This window comes from Pongo pygmaeus, chromosome X (genome assembly GCF_028885625.2).
Source record: "Pongo pygmaeus isolate AG05252 chromosome X, NHGRI_mPonPyg2-v2.0_pri, whole genome shotgun sequence".
NCBI classification, from domain to species: Eukaryota; Metazoa; Chordata; class Mammalia; order Primates; family Hominidae; genus Pongo; species Pongo pygmaeus.
In genome coordinates this window covers 58,019,720-58,037,774 of record NC_072396.2, presented here as the reverse complement: position 1 = coordinate 58,037,774, position 18,055 = coordinate 58,019,720, and the positions used below count along the sequence as shown (strand labels likewise).

Below are 18,055 nucleotides of genomic sequence, written 5' to 3'. Positions count from 1 at the left end.
CTGGTAGACAGTAGGAAAATATATCTGGCCCAGCCAAAACCATATTTATCTCAAATACTCAAAAATGATTATAACAAAATTGACATGCAGCAAATTATAATATTATGCATAAAAACATTGATAACTGCATTGGTACATGGGTAGTTTCATGGGGATGTGGAAAATTAAAGATAATTTAACCTCATTATATTTGAGGAAAATATACTAGAATGAGGTCTAATTTAGTACTGGTCAAGAAGAACTGTTGAGGTAAACTGACACCATGTGAAATACTGTATTGTGAGTTTGGTGAAAATAAAGATGTTTCAGAGTACTTAAAAGATTACAGTCTAGTAGGAGAGAAAAATTGACAATCCCAATCATAACCTTTTGTGATGATCAATAATGAATGAGGCTGTCATTCAGATGTCATTTTCTCCCTTCCTTCCTTCTATAAATAATAATGAGGCATGAGTGTCAAATCCTCCCTTCTATAAATGACAAAACAGGCTGAGATTGGTTAGGCAACTAAGCTAATAAGTAGCAAGGCAAGAATCAAACCTAGGTCTGACTCCAAACCTGACTCCAAAGCCATTTCTCTTTTTATTCACTATGACTATACATTACTTATGTTATATAAGTTAGATGAGCATTCCATTCTGACTATACATTGCTTATGTTACATAATTTTAGATGAGACTGCCATTCTTGACGTCACAGACATCCTCCTATCACCTGGAAAATCCAGGTAACCTATAGTAGGATAGGATTCATGTGAAGTGATATAATACTCTGAATAAGACCTCAGAAAATGTATGTGTCCAGAGATTTGTCCATTTCTTCTAGGCATTCCAGTTTGTTAGTTTATAATAGTCTCTGATAATCCTTTGTGTTTCCGTGGCATCTGTTATGATGTCTCCTTTTTCATTTCTGATTTTGTTCCTTTGGGTATTTTCTTGGGTATTCAAGCTAGTGGTTTATCAATTTTGTTTATCAAAAAGATAAACAAAGAGAATCAACTTTTTGTTTTACTGACATGCTGTATTGATTTTTTGGTCTCTATTTCATTTAGTTCCGCTTTGATATTTATTATTTTGTTTCTTGTACTCATTTGGGGTTTGGTTTGTTCTTGCTTTTCTATTTCTTTGAGGTGTATTGTTAGATTGTTTATTTTATTTTTTTCAGATAAGATCTTTCTCTGTTGCTCAGGCTGGAGTGCAGTGGTGCAATCATGGCTTACTGCAGCTTTGACCTCCCAGGCTCAAGTGATCCTCCCACATCTTCTGGCCAAGCAGCTGGGACTTTAGGTGTGTACCACTACTCCCAGATAATTTACTTATTTTTATGTTTGTAAAGACAGAGTCTCGCTTTTTTTTTTCCCAAGCTAGTCTCAAACTCTTGGGTTCAAGAAATCCTCCTACTTCAGCTTCCCAAAGTGCTGGGATTACCAGGTGAGCCACTGTGCCCAGCCTTTTTCTACTTTTTTGATGTAGGTGTTTATTGCTATAAACTTCCATCTTAGCACTGCTTTTGCTGTATCCCATAGGTTTTGGTACATTGTATTTTGATTTTCATTTGTTTCCAGAAATGCATTTTCTCCTTTATTTCTTCCTTGACCCAATGGTCACTCATGAACATTTTGTTTGTTTGTTTATTTATTTTGAGACAGAGTCTTGCTTCGTCACCCAGGCTGAAGTGCAGTGGCCATGATCTCGGCTCACTGCAACTTCTGCCTCCTGGGTTCAAATAAATCTCCTGCCTCAGCCTCCCGAGTAGCTGGGATTACAGGCACCTACCACCATGCTTGGCTAGCTTTTTTTGTATTTTTAGTAGAGAGGGCGTTTCACCATGTTGGCCAGGCTGGTCTTGAACTCCTGACCTCATGTGATCCACCCACCTCGGCCTCCCAAAGTGCTGGGATTACAGGCGTGAGCCACCATGCCCAGTGAGCATTTTGCTTAATTTCCATATTTCTGTACAGTTTCTAAATTTCCTCTTGTTATTGATTTTTAGTTTTATTCAATTGTGGGCTGAGGATATACTTGATAAGATTTCTTTTTAAAATTTTTTTATTTGTACAAATTTATAAGTTACATGTGAAATTTTGTTACATGTATATAACGTGTAGTCATCAAGTCAGGGTATTTAGGGTGTCACTCAAGTACAATTTTTTTTTTTAAACTACGGTTACACTTCTCTGCTGTCAAGCATTAAATTTATTCCTTCTAACTCTATGATTTGTGTATCTTAATCCACTATTTTTTATCCTCCACCCTCCGCCCCAATCATCCTTCCCAGTCTCTGTTATTTATCTTTCCACTCTATACCTCCATGTGATCAAATTTTCCAGCTCCCATATATAAGTGAGAACATGCAATATTTATGTTTTTGTGCCTGGCATATTTCATAGGTTCTTCAGTCCCAACCTTGTTGCTGAAAATAACATGATCTCATTGTTTTTAATGGCCAAAAAGTATTTCATTGTGTATATATTGTACACTTTTTTATTCATTCACCTGTTGGTGCACACTTAGGTTGATTCCATGTTTTTGTTTTTTTGAATACTGCTTCAATAAACATGAGAATGCAGGTATCTCACTGATATATTATTTTTTTCTTTGGGTAGACACCCAATAGTAGAATTGCTAGAACCTGAGCAGAGGCTGGCACCATGCTTCATGTAAATCCTACAGAATAATAAGCCAATTAAACCTCTTTTCTTTAAAAATTACCATCTCATGTATTTCTTTGTAGAAGTGCAAGAATTGCATAGCACTCCCACTTATTTATCATTTTCTTTATTTGGACCTTCTCTTTTCTTTTGTTGGTTATTCTAGTTAGCACTTTATCAATCTTGCTTATCTTTTTGAACAACCATCTTTTTTGTTTTATGAATCCTCTGTTTTTTTTAATGTCTACTTAATTTAGTCCTGCTCTGGTCTATGTTATTTCTTTTCTTCTCATAATGTTGGCCTTGGTGTTTTCTTGTTTTCCTAGTTCATTGCAGTGCATTTTTAGATTGCTAATTTGTAATCTTTTATACTTTTTTTAATGTAGGCATTTATTGCTATAAACTTTAGTCTGAGCACTGCTCTTGCAGTATCTCACAAGTTTTGGTATGTTGTGTTTCCATTTTGATTTGTTTCAACAAATTGTTTGATTTCTATCTTAATTACTCTGTTGATTCCATGGTTATTCAGAACCCTGTTGTTTAATTTACGTGTATTTATATGGCTTCCAATGTTTCTCATGCTATTTATCTCTAGTTTTATTCCATTTGGTCTTATAGTATGCTTTATATGATTTTAATGTTTTCAATATGTTGAGATCTTTTCGTGGCTTAACCTACAGTGTAAAATTCTGGAGAATGTTCCACGTGCTGATAAAAAATTTATACTCAGTTGTTCTTAGATATAATGTTCCATAAATGTCTATGAGGTTCCTTTGGTCTAAAGTGCGGTTTAAATCCAATTATTCTTTTTAAATTTTCTGCCTAGATTATGTGTTTAATTCTTAGAGCAGTATGTTAAAGTCCTCAACTAGTAGAGTATTGAAATCTTTTCTTTGACTTACATATAATATGTGCTTTATACATCTGGGTGTTCCAGTGTTTGGCACATATATGTTCATAAAATCTGAATAGACTAATAATGAATAATGAGATTACATCAGTAATAAGATGCCTTCCAAAATAGAAAACTCTAGGAATAGTTGGCTTCACTGCCAAGTTCTTCCAAACTTTTAAAGAACTAACACTGCACTTTTCCAAAAAATTGAGGAGGATGGATTCTTCCTAACTCATTCTACGATGCCAAGGTTACTACAATACTGAAACCAGACAAAGAAGCTAAAAAAAAGGAAATTACAGATCAATGTTTCTAATAAATATAGATGCAAAAACAGTCAGGCTCCTCTGCTGCAGGCATGCTGGAGTTTGCTGGAGGTCCACTCCAGACCCTGGTTGCCTTTGTATCACCAGCAGAGGCTGCAGAACAGCAAAGATTGCTGTCTGTTCCTTCCTCTGCAAGGTTTGTCCCTAAGGGGCACCTGCCAGATGCCAGCTGAAGCTCTCCTGTATGAGGTATCTGTTGACCCCTGCTGGGAGGTGTCTCCCAGTCAGGAGGAATGGGGTTCAGAAACCCACTTGAGGAGGCAGTCTGTCCCTTAGCAGAGCTCGAGCGCTGTGCTGGGAGATCTGCAGCTTTCTTCAGAGCCAGCAGGCAGGAACGTTTAAGTCTGCTGAAGCTGCACGCACAGCCACCCCTTCCCCCAGGTGCTCTGTTTCTGCACAGCAAAAGAAACTATCAGAGTGAACCAGCAACCTACAGAATGGGAGAAAATTTTTGCAATCTATCCATTTGACAAAAGGCTAATACCCATAATTTACAAAAAACTTAAACAAATTTACAAGAAAAAAACTTTCCCATCAAAAAGTGGGCTAAGGATATGAACAGACACTTTTCAAAAGAAGACATTTATGCGGCCAATGAATATATGAAAAAAAATCTCATCATCACTGGTCATTAGAGAAATGCAAGTCAAAACCACAATGAGATACCATCTCATGCCAGTTTGGTGATCATTAAAAAGTCAGGAAACAACAGATGCTGGAGAAGATGTGGAGAACTAGGAATGCTTTTACACTGTTGGTGGGAGTGTGAATTAGCTCAACCATTGTGGAAGACAGTGTGGCGATTCCTCAAGGATCTAGAACCAGAAATACCATTTGACCCAGCAATCCCACTACTGGGTATAGACCCAAAGGATTATAAATCATGCTACTATAAAGACATATGCACTTGTATGTTTATTGCAGCACTGTTCACAATAGCAAAGACTTGGAACCAACCCAAATGCCCATCAATGATAGACTGGAAAAAGAAAATGTGACACACATATACACTATGGAATACTATGCAGCCATAAAAAAGGATGAGTTCGTCCCCTTTGCAGGGACATGGATGAAGCTGGAAACCATCATTCTCAGCAAACTAACACAAGAACAGAAAACCCAATACTGCATGTTCTCACTCATAAGTGGGAGTTGAACAATGAGAACACATGGACACAGGGAGAGGAACGTCAAACACTGGGACCTGTCAGGGAGTCGGGGGAGGGATAGCATTAGGAGAAATACCTAATATAGATGATGGGTTGGTGGGTGCAGCAAACCACCATGGCACATGTATACCTATGTGACAAACCTGTACATTCTGCACATGTATCCCAGAACTTAAAGTATAACAAAAAAATAAATAAATAAAAACAAAATGAAATTCAGAAATTGCCACAGTACATTATCTACAAAACATCCTACATTTATATTTGTCCAGTTGTCTTAACACTATCTTTTTTAAAAATGTTACTTTTCCAATTTGAGATCACACATTGAATTTAGTTATCATGGGTCTTTATTCATCTTTATTCTGGAGGAGTTCCTTAGCCTGTCACTGGCATTAATTCTTTGACATATTTGAATAACACAGGCCCTTAATTTTGTAAGATGCTTATAAATTTGGTTTTGTCTGATTATTTCTTATAATTAGATTCAGGTGATGCATTCTTGTAAGGGACATTACAGATTTGTTGTTTAGATTAATGTTGGCTATTTGATTATGATGGTGTCTACCATATATCTGCACTCTACAGGTAATATTCCCCACTCTTGAAATTAATAAGTGGTAAGTGAAAAGATATTTTGAGACTACAAATATTCTGTTTGGCAAACTTTTATCCAGTGGTTTTAGGATCTGTTGATGAGCTATGTACGAATTAAGTATTATTTGATGGTTTCAAAACAATGACTTTCTAAATCCATTATATATATGATTATATATATATATAATATATACGATACTTATGATATATAACATATATGTGAATATATAATATATATAATCGTATATATAATGTTGTTCTAGGACCTGTTGCTTCTAGGATCTCTTAGTGAACAAAATTATAAAACATTTTTGGGGGATATTGGAAGAGCTTTCCTTACCATGGTCTCATTACTTATATACCCCCTTCCAGTTCCCCACCAGCCATACTAACTTACAGCAACATGTCCATGTCCTTGCCTTCTTCACTGTAGCTTCTTCTAACTGGAATTCCTTACTTAATGGCCTGCCTGGAAAACATGTAATTCTACATTTGTCAGTTTCAGCAACACCTCTTCTCTAAAGTTTCTTAAGATCCCCTCATTAGCACTGGACATTCCCGTCTTTAATTTCCCTGCTGTACCCAAAGCAGACACGATTCCAGCATCTAGGAAACTTTATTGCACTTATCCATTTACATGTCCTAATTTTCCAGTAACAAAAAAGCAAGAAGGAAATATTACCATTTTAGTAAGACCAACAGTTAGAGAAGGAAATAAAAGAAGAAAGAATAACTAAATGAGTCAATACATTTCCCAGTTGTTTCTCTGCTTGTCTGCTGGTGCTTGATTTCACCCAATTAATAGAAACACCACCACACAAACACACACACACACACATTAACCTTGCAGAAGGTCCTCCTAAAACTTTCCTGGACAGACCCAGCCCCCAAAAGTTTTCTCCAAGTACTGGGCCACAGCCAGGGTCAGATGATCATTAAAGGGTCCAGCCACAACCTGGATGCCTAGAGGGAGTCCTTTGGCATTCAGTCCCAGTGGGCATTGGGTCACAGGCAAACCCAGGGCACTGAAGACACCTAAAGAAAACAAACAAAATAAGTGAGAAATCAAGACCTGTTCCTGAAAACGTATTTCTTCAATTATTTTGTCAATAATAAAGATAATAGGTGAAAACATACAATTATAATTTACTATCTACTTAGGACTTAATAATATTTAGGAACTTTACCTGTATTAAATATTTGACATCACAACAAGCTCATAATACAGAAGCTATTAATTATCACTATTTTTCTGATGAAATAACTGAAGAATAGAGAAGTTAGATAACACATCCAAGATCACTTGGCTAGCAAAAGCTGTAATTGAGATCTGAATGCAGAAAGAGTGAATAATAGCCTAAAGTTCTTTCCCATGATGTTATTTCTAACTTGTTTTCCACAGCACTTTCAGAAAAATCGGAGTAAATTATAAAGTAGAATAATATATTCTTAAACATATGGATTTTCTTTTAAGCTATAAACATTTTGTAATATCACTTCACACTAGAGTTGTGATTTGTCATTATTTACCTCATTCATGCTGTTATAAAACTTTATTGCAGCATAATTTATATAAAATAAGATTCCCCATTTCAAATGTACAGTTTAATGATTGCTAATAAATTTACAGAATTGTGCGAGCATCACCACAATCTAGATAGAGAACATTTTTATCATCCACCCCAAAAACCCCAAACCAATTAGCAATTACTCTCCATTTCTCTATTCCCCCAATCCCCAGTATCCAGTAATTAAATTTTTATCCATATAGATTTCCTTTTCTGAACACTTTCTAGAAATTGCATTATATAATATGTAACATTTTGTGTCTGATTTCTTCCACTCTGCACAATGTTTTCAAGGTTTATATAAATGGTTCTTTTATGGACAAAGACTATTCCATTGAATAAATATACCAAATTTTGATTATCTATTCACCAGTTACTGGAGAGTTGGACTGATACTTTTGGCTATTACTAATTATGCTGCAAAAACCAGCAATATAAGTACACATTTGTTTATAAGTCTTTGCATGAATATTTATTTTTCCTTTCTTGAGCATATATATACATATACAGATGAATAAAATAGTTGAGTTTTATGACAAATTTACATTTAACATTTTAAGAAAATGCCAAATTGTTTTCCAAAGAGTCTGCACCAATTTGACAATAGTCTTACCAGAAATATATGAGGGTCCCAGTTACTCCACATGCTCATTAACCCTTATCTTTTTTGTTTATAACTATTTTAGTGAATGTGCATTGATAACTCCTTGTGATTTTAATATGCATTTCCCTAATGAGTAATTATATTGACCATTCTCTCACGCACTTATGGGCAATTAGTATGTTTTCTTTAGGGAAATATCTGTTGAAATCCATTGTGCATTTTAAGTTGGGTTATCGTCTTATTATTGAGTTGTAAGAGTTTTTCATATGTTTGGAATATAAGTCCCCAGTCGTTATATAATTTGCAAATATTTTCCCCTGGTCAGTGTCTTTCCTTTTTACTTTATTGAAGTTATATTTTGAAATAGTTTTTTTTTTTAAATTTTGGCAAATTCTAATTTATCATGCTTTCTTTTATTGCCTGGGCTTCCGAAGCTGTATCTAGGAAACCTTTTATCTCAAGGTCATGAAGATGTACTCATGTTTCCTTATAACAATATTAGAGTTTTAGCTTTTACATTTAGGTCTCCTATTTATTTTACATTAGTTTTTGTATACGGTGGGTGTGTGGCAAGGCTCCAACTTTATTCTTTTGCATTTAGATATCCAGTTGTCCTAGAACCATTTGAGGAAAAGACTATTAATTCTTCATTGAACTGTCTTGAAACCTTTATTAAAAGTAAATTGAGAGGAAAGTAAAGAGAGTGATGTCAGCAAGATAGTGGAATAGGAGGAGTTCTGCAGTTCCAGTCCCCCTCACATAAATCCAACTACCAACTATTCGCAGATAGGAATACTTTCATGAATATCCCTGAATTTGGGAGATAGCCCCTCCAGCCACAGAACAGATAACAGCTGCATTCAAAGGGTAAGAGGAATGGTTTCATTTCGTATCACTCTCTCTCAAGCTGTAACAGTGCCACAGAAGATTCCCCTAGGCTCATCTTTCTGCAGGGGAAAAGAGAGTTGTAAACATATATCCAGCTTCCTCATCATTGTGAGGTGCTTTACAGGAAGCTCACTCTTATCTCACTCCATGACAAACATTGGGAGTACCAGCAGGGCGAGGGCACCTGAGGTTAGTTAGAAACAAAGAAAAGGGGTGGGGCTCACAATGATGAGCACATGGATTTTGGCAGTGGCTCTTCACTTTTGTCAATGAAGGTGCCAAATGATAGAAAACAGCCAACAGCACTGCCCTGCAGGAACCATAGTCCACGGGTTTGCTTAGCTGAAGTCCCTAGCCAGCTTCCTTATGTAATGTCACTTCTCTCCTTGAGCCTTTTCCAGGCTTGGAGGCAACTGTAGGCCAGTAATTATCCATGGAATAGAGCATCTGGCCCCACCCAACCCCACTGACTCTATGACAATCCCACTAACGCTTAATAATCTCTTTAAGGCTTCCTCAGGCCAGAAGGCAAGTGCTGATCCATGAATATCTGTGAAAGGAAGTACCTAACCTGTCGCCCCAGGTGGATGAACAGTAACCCCAGAGACCTCCTCGAGCCTAAGAGCACCAGCACATGGCCCTGACTGACTACAGATTCCAAATAGCAGTACTGTTTTGCTGGGGAAGGCAGCATGCAATGCAATCTGATCAGAGGTGATTGCAAAGAACAGCCATTAGCACTGCCAAATTAAAACCCAGCTAGTTGTCTTATCAGACTACAAAGCACAGCTCGCCATTCCACTCAACCTCAAACTACAGGCAGCAGCTCACCCCAACTACAGAACCCAAGAGCAAGGTCAGCTGTCCAGGGTTGGTATCAGTTGGTCCACCCAAAATCCCAGGTTAGAATAAATACTGAAAGATTATCATTGCCAAAGAACACTTACAAAGGCTGAAAGAGGTGGCCATGTACCCAAATGCATAGGCACCAAAATAAGAACACAAAAATTACAAATAATTTTTAAAAATCACAAAAATAAACTAATAAACCTCTAATTATGGACCCTGAATAAACAGAGATCTATGAAATGACTGATAATGAATTCAGAAGTAGTTAAGGAATGTTATAAGTAAAAGTATTTAAGGAAAGGTAAGGTAGTTACAGAAAGTATAAGAAAAAATAATGAAGAAGGTCTGAGAATTATGGGACACTATCAAAATAACCAATGTTTAAGTAACAGAAGTTATGCCATCCCTCCTTCCCCTGGGCTAGGGAGGAAATGGGAAAGCTAGGCACTTCTGCAGCCTTCAGCACAGATACCACAGCCGAAGTACAAAGAAGCAACAGGTTTACTGCATGCCACACAACTCCCCACTCATACTGCTTCACACCAAATGGCGTTTGCAGGCTCCAGGTCACCAGTGCACCTTCCCCTGCCCCTGCTTGAAGACTGTGGCCATGGCTTGGCATTTCTTTGACAGCCCAAATCCCAGAGATTGCTGTCAACCATTTTGCAGCCATCACTGCCACTAACTTTGCCCCTGCCACCTCTGGGCCAGGGAGAGAGTAGGGAGGCCTGGCACCTACTTGTGCATGCCTCCCACAACAAAATCCAACACGGCATCTGTAGGAGGAAAGTGTGGGTGTACGACGTGCCTCACAGCTTCCAGTTTCCATTTTTCCAACTTCGGGGACTTGCCCTACCCAGTGAAAGGTCCACAGCATGGCTGGCTTGCCCCCAATTGAATATTTCAGCTGCAGCCCAGAGCCCCTTGGAGAGCCCAATAACCACAGGCCAGTTATCCACCCTCAGGTTCCCACCACCTGACTGGTCTGCCTGACCTGCCTGAGAGTTCAGCCAGTGACCCAGGGACCAACCCAACTCTCCCCATTACGCGGACTGCACTGAACTCTGGGCTGGCTCAACCCAGGTCCAGCCCCTTCAGGACTCGTAAATGTCATCCAATCGGCCATCTAGGGGCCTGGAGACTGGTGAGCTACCTAGCCCAGTCTAACACGGCCAGTTCCTATCCAGTCCTACTGGCACCTGAGGTCAGGCTAACCTAACCAGCTCACACCACCACAAATGACACTCACCACATGGGCTGAAAGGCAGACCTCTCCCTTACATGAAGCAGCAACATTTATATGTCAAAGAAGAGGTGAGCCATAAAGCTGTCTGTATTTGGGTTGAGTGAGTAAAGATATTCTGCCTCAAAAACACCCCCATGGAGAGTTGCAAGAGAGGCATTCTTCCTGGCTCTCAGACACACTGTGGCCTGGAGAGACAACAACGTGCATCTGAAGTGTACATGATGAGCCCTACAACAAGGGTGTGAAAAGGGAACAGATTGTGTTCCTGCCTATTTAGGTCATGGAGGCAGTGCAACCCCCTCACTTCCAGCAGAGGCCTAAGTGTATGTACCAGGAGTTCCCCCAGCCACCCCTATCAGGACTAGTGCCTGTGGTCATCATTGGAGTATTTGTGGGCAAGCCAAAGGGTCCAAATCAGATCAGTTGTGTCTCCCCAGCCACAGTTACGAAGGAAGCTCAGGGCATTGGGAACACCACGATCTAGCTCATTACCTGAAACAACAGAGATCCCCTCACGGTAAACAAAGATCAAATACCCATCTGCTTGTGCCACATCTGTGTCTTACCCTAAAGTGCTACCCTCTGGCCAGCAGGTCAAAGTGCATAGCCCAGTAAAAAAGTTGCCAGTGGTCAGGCACAGTGGCTCATGCCTGTAATCCCAGCACTTTGGGAGGCTGAGCCAGGTGGATCACCTGAGGTCAGGAGTTTGAGACCAGCCGACCAACATGGAGAAACCCCGTCTCTACTAAAAATACAAAATTAGCTGGGTGTGCTGGCACATGCCCATGCCTGTAATCCCAGCTACTTGGGAGGCTAAGGCAGGAGAATCGCTTGAACTCGGGAGGTGGAGCTTGCGGTGAGCTGAGATTGATTGTGCGCCATTGTACTCTGGCCTGGGCAATAAGAACGAAACTCCGTCTCAAAAAAAAAAAAAAAAAAAAAAAAAAAAGTTGCCCTCAGAAGTGCACAGGAAATAGAAGCAGAGCCAAGGACTCTACCCAGAATACTATACAGTAACATTCTCAGGAGGGAGGAAGAAAAAATAGGGAAAGAAAAACAAATACCATCTGAACAAAAATAAATTTCAAAAGTAAGTGACAATACCTCCAGATGAGAAGAACTCGGCATAAGAAATCTGGCACCATGAAAAAGCTGAATGTTGTGATACCAACAAGAGTCAAACTAGCTTTCTAGCAATGGACCTTAACGAAAATGGAAACTCAGAAATGACAGATAAAGAATTCAAACTGTGGATTGTCAGGATGCCCCACAAGATCGAAGACAAGACTGAAAACCAACCAAAAAGAAAATATGAGGGCAATTCAGGATATGAAGGAAGAGATAAATATATTTTTTTAAAAAATCAAACAGGACTTCTGGAAATGAAAAATTCACTTAAGGAATGTCAAAATAAAGTTGAACACTTTAATAATAGACTAGACCAAGTAGAAGAAAGAATTTCAGAGATTGAAGATCAGTCTCTCAAACTAAACTGGTCAGACAAAAATAAAGAAAAAAAATAATTTAAAAAAATGGAACAAAGTCTTGGTGAAATATGGGATTATGTAAAGCAACAAAACCTATAACATATTGGCATTTCTAAGAGAGAGGAAGAAAAACATAAACAACCTTGAAAACATATGTGAGGAAATAATTCAGGAATATTTTGCTAATCTTGTTAGAAAGATATCCACATACAAGAAACTCAGAGAACACCTGTGAGATATTTAAAATAAACATTATGAAGGTATACAATGATCAGACTATCTAAAGTCAATAATAAAGAAGAAAGCATTAAAGATAGGTAGAGAAAAGGATCAAAGCACCTATAAAAGAAAACCAATCAGGCTAAGAGTGGACTTCTCTGCAAAAATCACAAAACTCAGAAGAGACTGGGGGCTATTTTAACTCCTTTAAAAAATAAAAACCTGCAGCCAAAAATTTTATATCCTGCCAAACTGTTTCATAAATGAAGGTGAAATAAAATATTTCCCAGACAAGCAAAAAAAAAAAAAAAAAAAAAAAAAAAAATTGAGGGAATGAAGCCAAGATGGCCGAATACAAGCAGATCTGGTCTGCAGCTCCCATTGAGACAAACGCAGAAGGAGGATGATTTCTGAATTTTCAACTGAAGTACCCAATTCATCTCATAGGGACTGGTTAGGCAATGGGTCCAACCCACAGGAGGGTAAGCAGAAGCAGGGTGGGGCATTGCCCAACCCAGGAAATACAAGAAGTTGGGGGACCTCCCTCTCCCAGACAAGGGAAGCTGTGAGGGACTGTGCTACCCAGCTAGGTTACTATGCTTTTCCCATGGTTTTCACAATCTGCAGATCAGAAGATTTCCTTGTGTGCCTACACCACCAGGGCCCTGAGTTTCAAGCACATAACTGGGTGGCTGTTTTGGCACTGAGATAGCTGCAGGAATATTTTTTCCATATCACAGTGGCGCCTGGAACCCCAGGGACACCTGGAACCCCAGTGAGACACAACTGTTCAGTCTCCTGGAAAGGGGGCCGAAGCCAGGGGGCCTAGTGGTATTGCTCAGCAGGTGCCACTGCCAGGGAGCCCAGCAAGCTAAGAATCACTGGCTTGAAATTCATGCAGCCAGCACAACAGTCTGAAGTTGACCTGGGACAATTGAGCTTGGTGGGGGGAGGGGCATTCACCATTACTGAGGATTTGGTAGGCAGTTTTCCCCTGAAAGTACTGAGGAGTCTGGGAGGTCTGGGCTGGGCACAGCAAAATGGCTGTGGCCAGACTGAATCCCTAGATTCTTCCTCACTGGGTAGGGCATCCCTGAAGGAAAGGTAACAGCCCCAGTCGGGTGCTTATAGACAAAACTACCATCTCCCTGGGACAGAGCATCTGGGGGAAGGGGTAGCTGTGGGAGCAGCTTCAGCGGATTTCATCATTCTGGCCTGCTGGCTCTGAAGAGAACAACTAATCCTGACAAGAGGGATTCTCCCAGCACAGTGCACCAGCTCTGCCAAGAGACCGAATGCCACCTCAACTGGGTCCCTGACCTTGTGCATCCAACTGGGAGAGACCTCCCAACAGGGGTCAAAGGACACTTCATACAAGACAGCTCCAGTTGGCATCAGGCTGGTGCCCCTCTGGGACAAAGTTTCCAGAGGAAGGAGCAGGCAGCAATCTTTGCTGTTCTACAGACTCCACTGGTGATACCCAGGAGAACAGGGTCTGGATTGGACCTCCAGCAACTGCAGCAGACCTGCAGAAGAGAGGCCTGACGGTTAGAAGAAAAACTAATAAACAGAAAGCAACAACATCGACATCAACATCAACATAAAGGAACCCCACACAAAAAGCCCATCCAAGGTTATCAGCTTCAAAGATCAAAGGTAGATAAATACATGAAGATGAGGAAAAAAACAGCACAAAAGCACTGAAAATTCCAAAAACCAGAATGCCTCTTCTCCTCCAAATGATTGCAACTCCTCTCCAGCAAGGGCACAAAACCGGATAGAGAATGAGATTGACAAATTGACAGAAGTAGGCTTCAGAATGTGGGTAATAACAAACTCCTCTGAGCTAAATGAGCATGTTCTAACCCAAGGCAAGGAACCTAAAAACCTTGATAAAATGTTACAGGAAATGCTAACTAAAATAACCAGTTTAGAGAGGAATATAAATGACATGATGGAGCTGAAAAACAGCACGAGAACTTCGTGAAGCATACACAAGTAAAAATAGTCGAATAGATCAAGTGGAAGAAAGGATATCAGAGATTGAAAATCACCTTACTGAAATAAGGCAAGATCACAAGATTAGAAAAAAAAGAGTGAAAAGGAAAAAACAGAGCCTCCAGGAAATATGGGACTATGTGAAAAGAACAAACCCACAATTGACTGGGGTCCCTGAGGGTGATGGGGAGAATGGAACCAAGTTAGACAGCACACTTCAGGATATTATCCAGGAAAACTTCCCCAACCTAGCAAGACAGGCCAACATTCAAATTCAGGAAATAGCGAAAACACCATTAAGATACTCCTCAAGAACAGCAACCCCAAGACACCTAATCGCCAGATTATCCAAGGTTGAAATGAAGGAAAAAATGTTAAGAGCAGCGAAAGAGAAAGGTCAGGTTACCTACAAAGGGAAGCCCAACAGACCAACAATGGATTAATCTGCAGAAACCCTACAAGCCTAAAGACAGTGGGGGCAAACATTCAACTTTCTTAAAGAAAATGGTTTTCAAACCAAAATTTCACATCCAAACAAACTTCACACCCAAACAAGCTTCATAAGAGAAGGATAAATAAAATCCTTCAAAGACAAACAAATACTGAGGAACTTTGTCACCACCAAACCTGCCTTAAAAGAGCTCCTGAAGGAAGCACTAAATATGGAATGGAAAAACTGGTATCAGCCACTGCAAAAACATACCAAATTGCAAAGACCATCAACACTATGAAGAAACTGCATCAACTAATGGGCAAAATAACCAGCTAGCATCATAATAACAGGAGCAATTTCACACATAACAATATTAACCTTAAATATAAATGGGCAAAATGCCCCAATTAAAAGACACAGACTGGCAAATGGGATAAAGAGTCAAGACCCATCGGTGTGCTGTATTCAGGAGACCCATCTCATGTGCAAAGACACACATAAGCTCAAAATAAAGGGATGGAGAAAGATTTACCAAGCAAATGTAAAGCAGAAGAAATCAGAGGTTGCAACCCTATTCTTTTTTTTTTAATTTTATTATTATTATACTTTAAGTTTTAGGGTACATGTGCACAAGGTGCAGGTTTGTTACATATGTATACATGTGCTATGTTGGTGTGCTGCACCCATTAACTCGTCATTTAGCATTAGGTATATCTCCTAATGCTACCCCTCCCCCCTCCCCCCACCCCACAACAGTCCCCGGTGTGTGATGGTCCCCTTCCTGTAATCCTATTCTTTGATAAAACAGAGGTTATACCAACAAATATCAAAAAAGGCATAGAAGGGCATTACATAATGGTAAAGGGATCAATGCAACAAGAAGAGCTAACTATTGTAAATATATATGCACCCAAAACAGGAGCACCTAGATTCATAAAACAAGATCTTAGAAATCTACAAGAGGTGTACACTCCCACACAATGATAGTGGGAGACTTTAACACCCCACTGTCTATATTAGACAGATCAATGACACAGAAAATAAACAATGATTTTCAGGACTTCAACTCAGCTCTGGACCAAGCAGACCTAATGGACATCTGAAGATCTCACCACATAGCACTTATTCTGAAATCAACCACATAATTGAAAGTTAAACAGTCCTCAGCAAATGCAAAAAATAGAAAACAAATAGTTTCTCAGACCACAGTTAAATCAAATAGAACTCAGGATTAAGAAACTCACTAAAGACTGCACAACTACATGGAAACTGAACAACCTGCTCCCGAATGACTACTGGGTAAATAACGAAATTAAGCATAGGTTTTTTGAAACCGATGAGAACAAAGACACAACCTACCGAAATCTCCAAGACACATTTAAACCAGTGTTTCAGGAAAATTAATAGCACTAAATGCCCACATGTGAAAGCATGAAAGACCTGAAATTGACACCATACCATCACAATGAAAAGAACTAGAGAAGCAGGAGCAAACAAATTCAAAAGCTAACAGAAGATAAGAAATAACTGAGATGGGGGGGTGGTGGTGGTGGTTACAAGATGGCCAAATCGGAACAGCTCCAGTCCACAGCTACCAGCGTGAGTGACACAGAAGACGGGTGATTTCTGCATTTCCAACTAAGGTACCGAGTTCATCTAACAGGGGCTTGTCGGAGACTGGGTACAGGACAGTGGGTGTAGCACACCGAGCATGAGCTGAAGAAGGTCGAGGCATCACCTCACCCAGGAGGTGCAAGGGTTCAGGGAATTCCCTTTCCTAGCCAAGAAAAGTGGTGACAGACGGCACCTGGAAAATCAGGTCACTCCCACCCTAATACTGCACTTTTCCAATGGTCTTAGCAAATGGCACACCAGGAGATTATGTCCCACTCCTGGCTCGGAGGGTCCCATGCCCATGGAGCCTCACTCATTGCTAGTACAGCAGAATGAGATTGAACTGCAAGGCAGCAGCGAGGCTGGGGGATGGGCACCTGCCATGGCTGAGCCTTGAGCAGGTAATCAAAGCATCCAGGAAGCTCGAACTGAGTGGAGCCCATCGCAGCTCAAGGAGGCCTGCCTGCCTCTGTAGACTCCACCTCTGGGGGCAAGGCATAGCAGAACAAAAGGCAGCAGAAACCTCTGCAGACTTAAATGTCCCTGTCTGACAGCTTTGAAGAGAGTAGTGGTTCTCCCAGCACAGAGTTTGAGATCTGAGAACGGACAGACTGCCTCCTCAAGTGGGTCCCTGAACCATGAGTAGGCCTAAGTGGGAGGCACCCACCAGGAGGGGCAGACTGACACCTCACACGGCCGGGTACCCCTCTAAAACACAACATCCAGAGGAATGATCAGGCAGCAACATTTGCTCTTCAGCAATATTCGCTGAACTGCAGCCTCTGCTGCTGATACCCAGGCAAACAGGGTCTGGAGTGGACCTACAGCAAACTCCAACAGACCTGCAGCTGACGGTTCCGTCTGTTAGAAGGAAAACTAACAAAGAGAAAGGACATCCACACCAAAACCCCATCTGTACGTCACCATCATCAAAAACAAAAGCTAGATAAAACCACAAAGATGACGAAAAAACAGAGTGGAAAAACTGAAAATTCTAAAAATCAGAATGCCTCTCCTCTTCCAAAGGAATGCAGCTCCTCAACAGTAATGGAACAAAGCTGGATGGAGAATGATTTTGACATGTTGAGAGAAGATTTCAGACGATCAAACTTCTCCGAGCTAAAGGAGCAAGTTTGAACCCATTGTAAAGAAGTTAAAAAACTTCAAAAAAGATTAAACCAATGGCTAACTAGACTAACCGATGTAGAGAAGGCCTTAAATGACCTGATGGAGCTGAAAACCCTGGCACGAGAACTACGGGATGAATGCACAACCTTCAGTAGCCGATTCAATCAGCTGAAAGAAAGGGTATCAGTGAATGAAGATCAAATGAATGAAATGAAGTGAGAAGAGAAGTTTAGAGAAAAAAGAATGAAAAGAAATGAACAAAGCCTCCAAGAAATATGGGACTATGTGAAAAGACCAAATCTACATCACATCAGTGTACCTGAAAGTGATGGGGAGAATGGAACTAAGTTGGAAAACACTCTCCAGGATATTATCCAGGAGAAC

At 40.1% G+C, this 18,055-nt stretch overlaps 1 protein-coding gene across 3 annotated transcripts in view; it reads right to left on the bottom strand.

Annotated features, from left to right (window-relative positions):
• Positions 1 to 6,234: 6,234 nt before the first annotated feature.
• Positions 6,235 to 18,055, bottom strand: part of FAAH2 (fatty acid amide hydrolase 2) — a 287,721-nt gene continuing 275,900 nt past the window's right edge. For all 3 annotated transcript variants that reach the window (XM_063660660.1, XM_054471437.2, XM_063660661.1), the window contains one exon: positions 6,235 to 6,672. In XM_063660660.1, the coding sequence (XP_063516730.1) occupies positions 6,497 to 6,672 (176 nt within the window). In that variant the 3' untranslated portion in view covers positions 6,235 to 6,496. The remainder of the gene's footprint in view (positions 6,673 to 18,055) is intronic.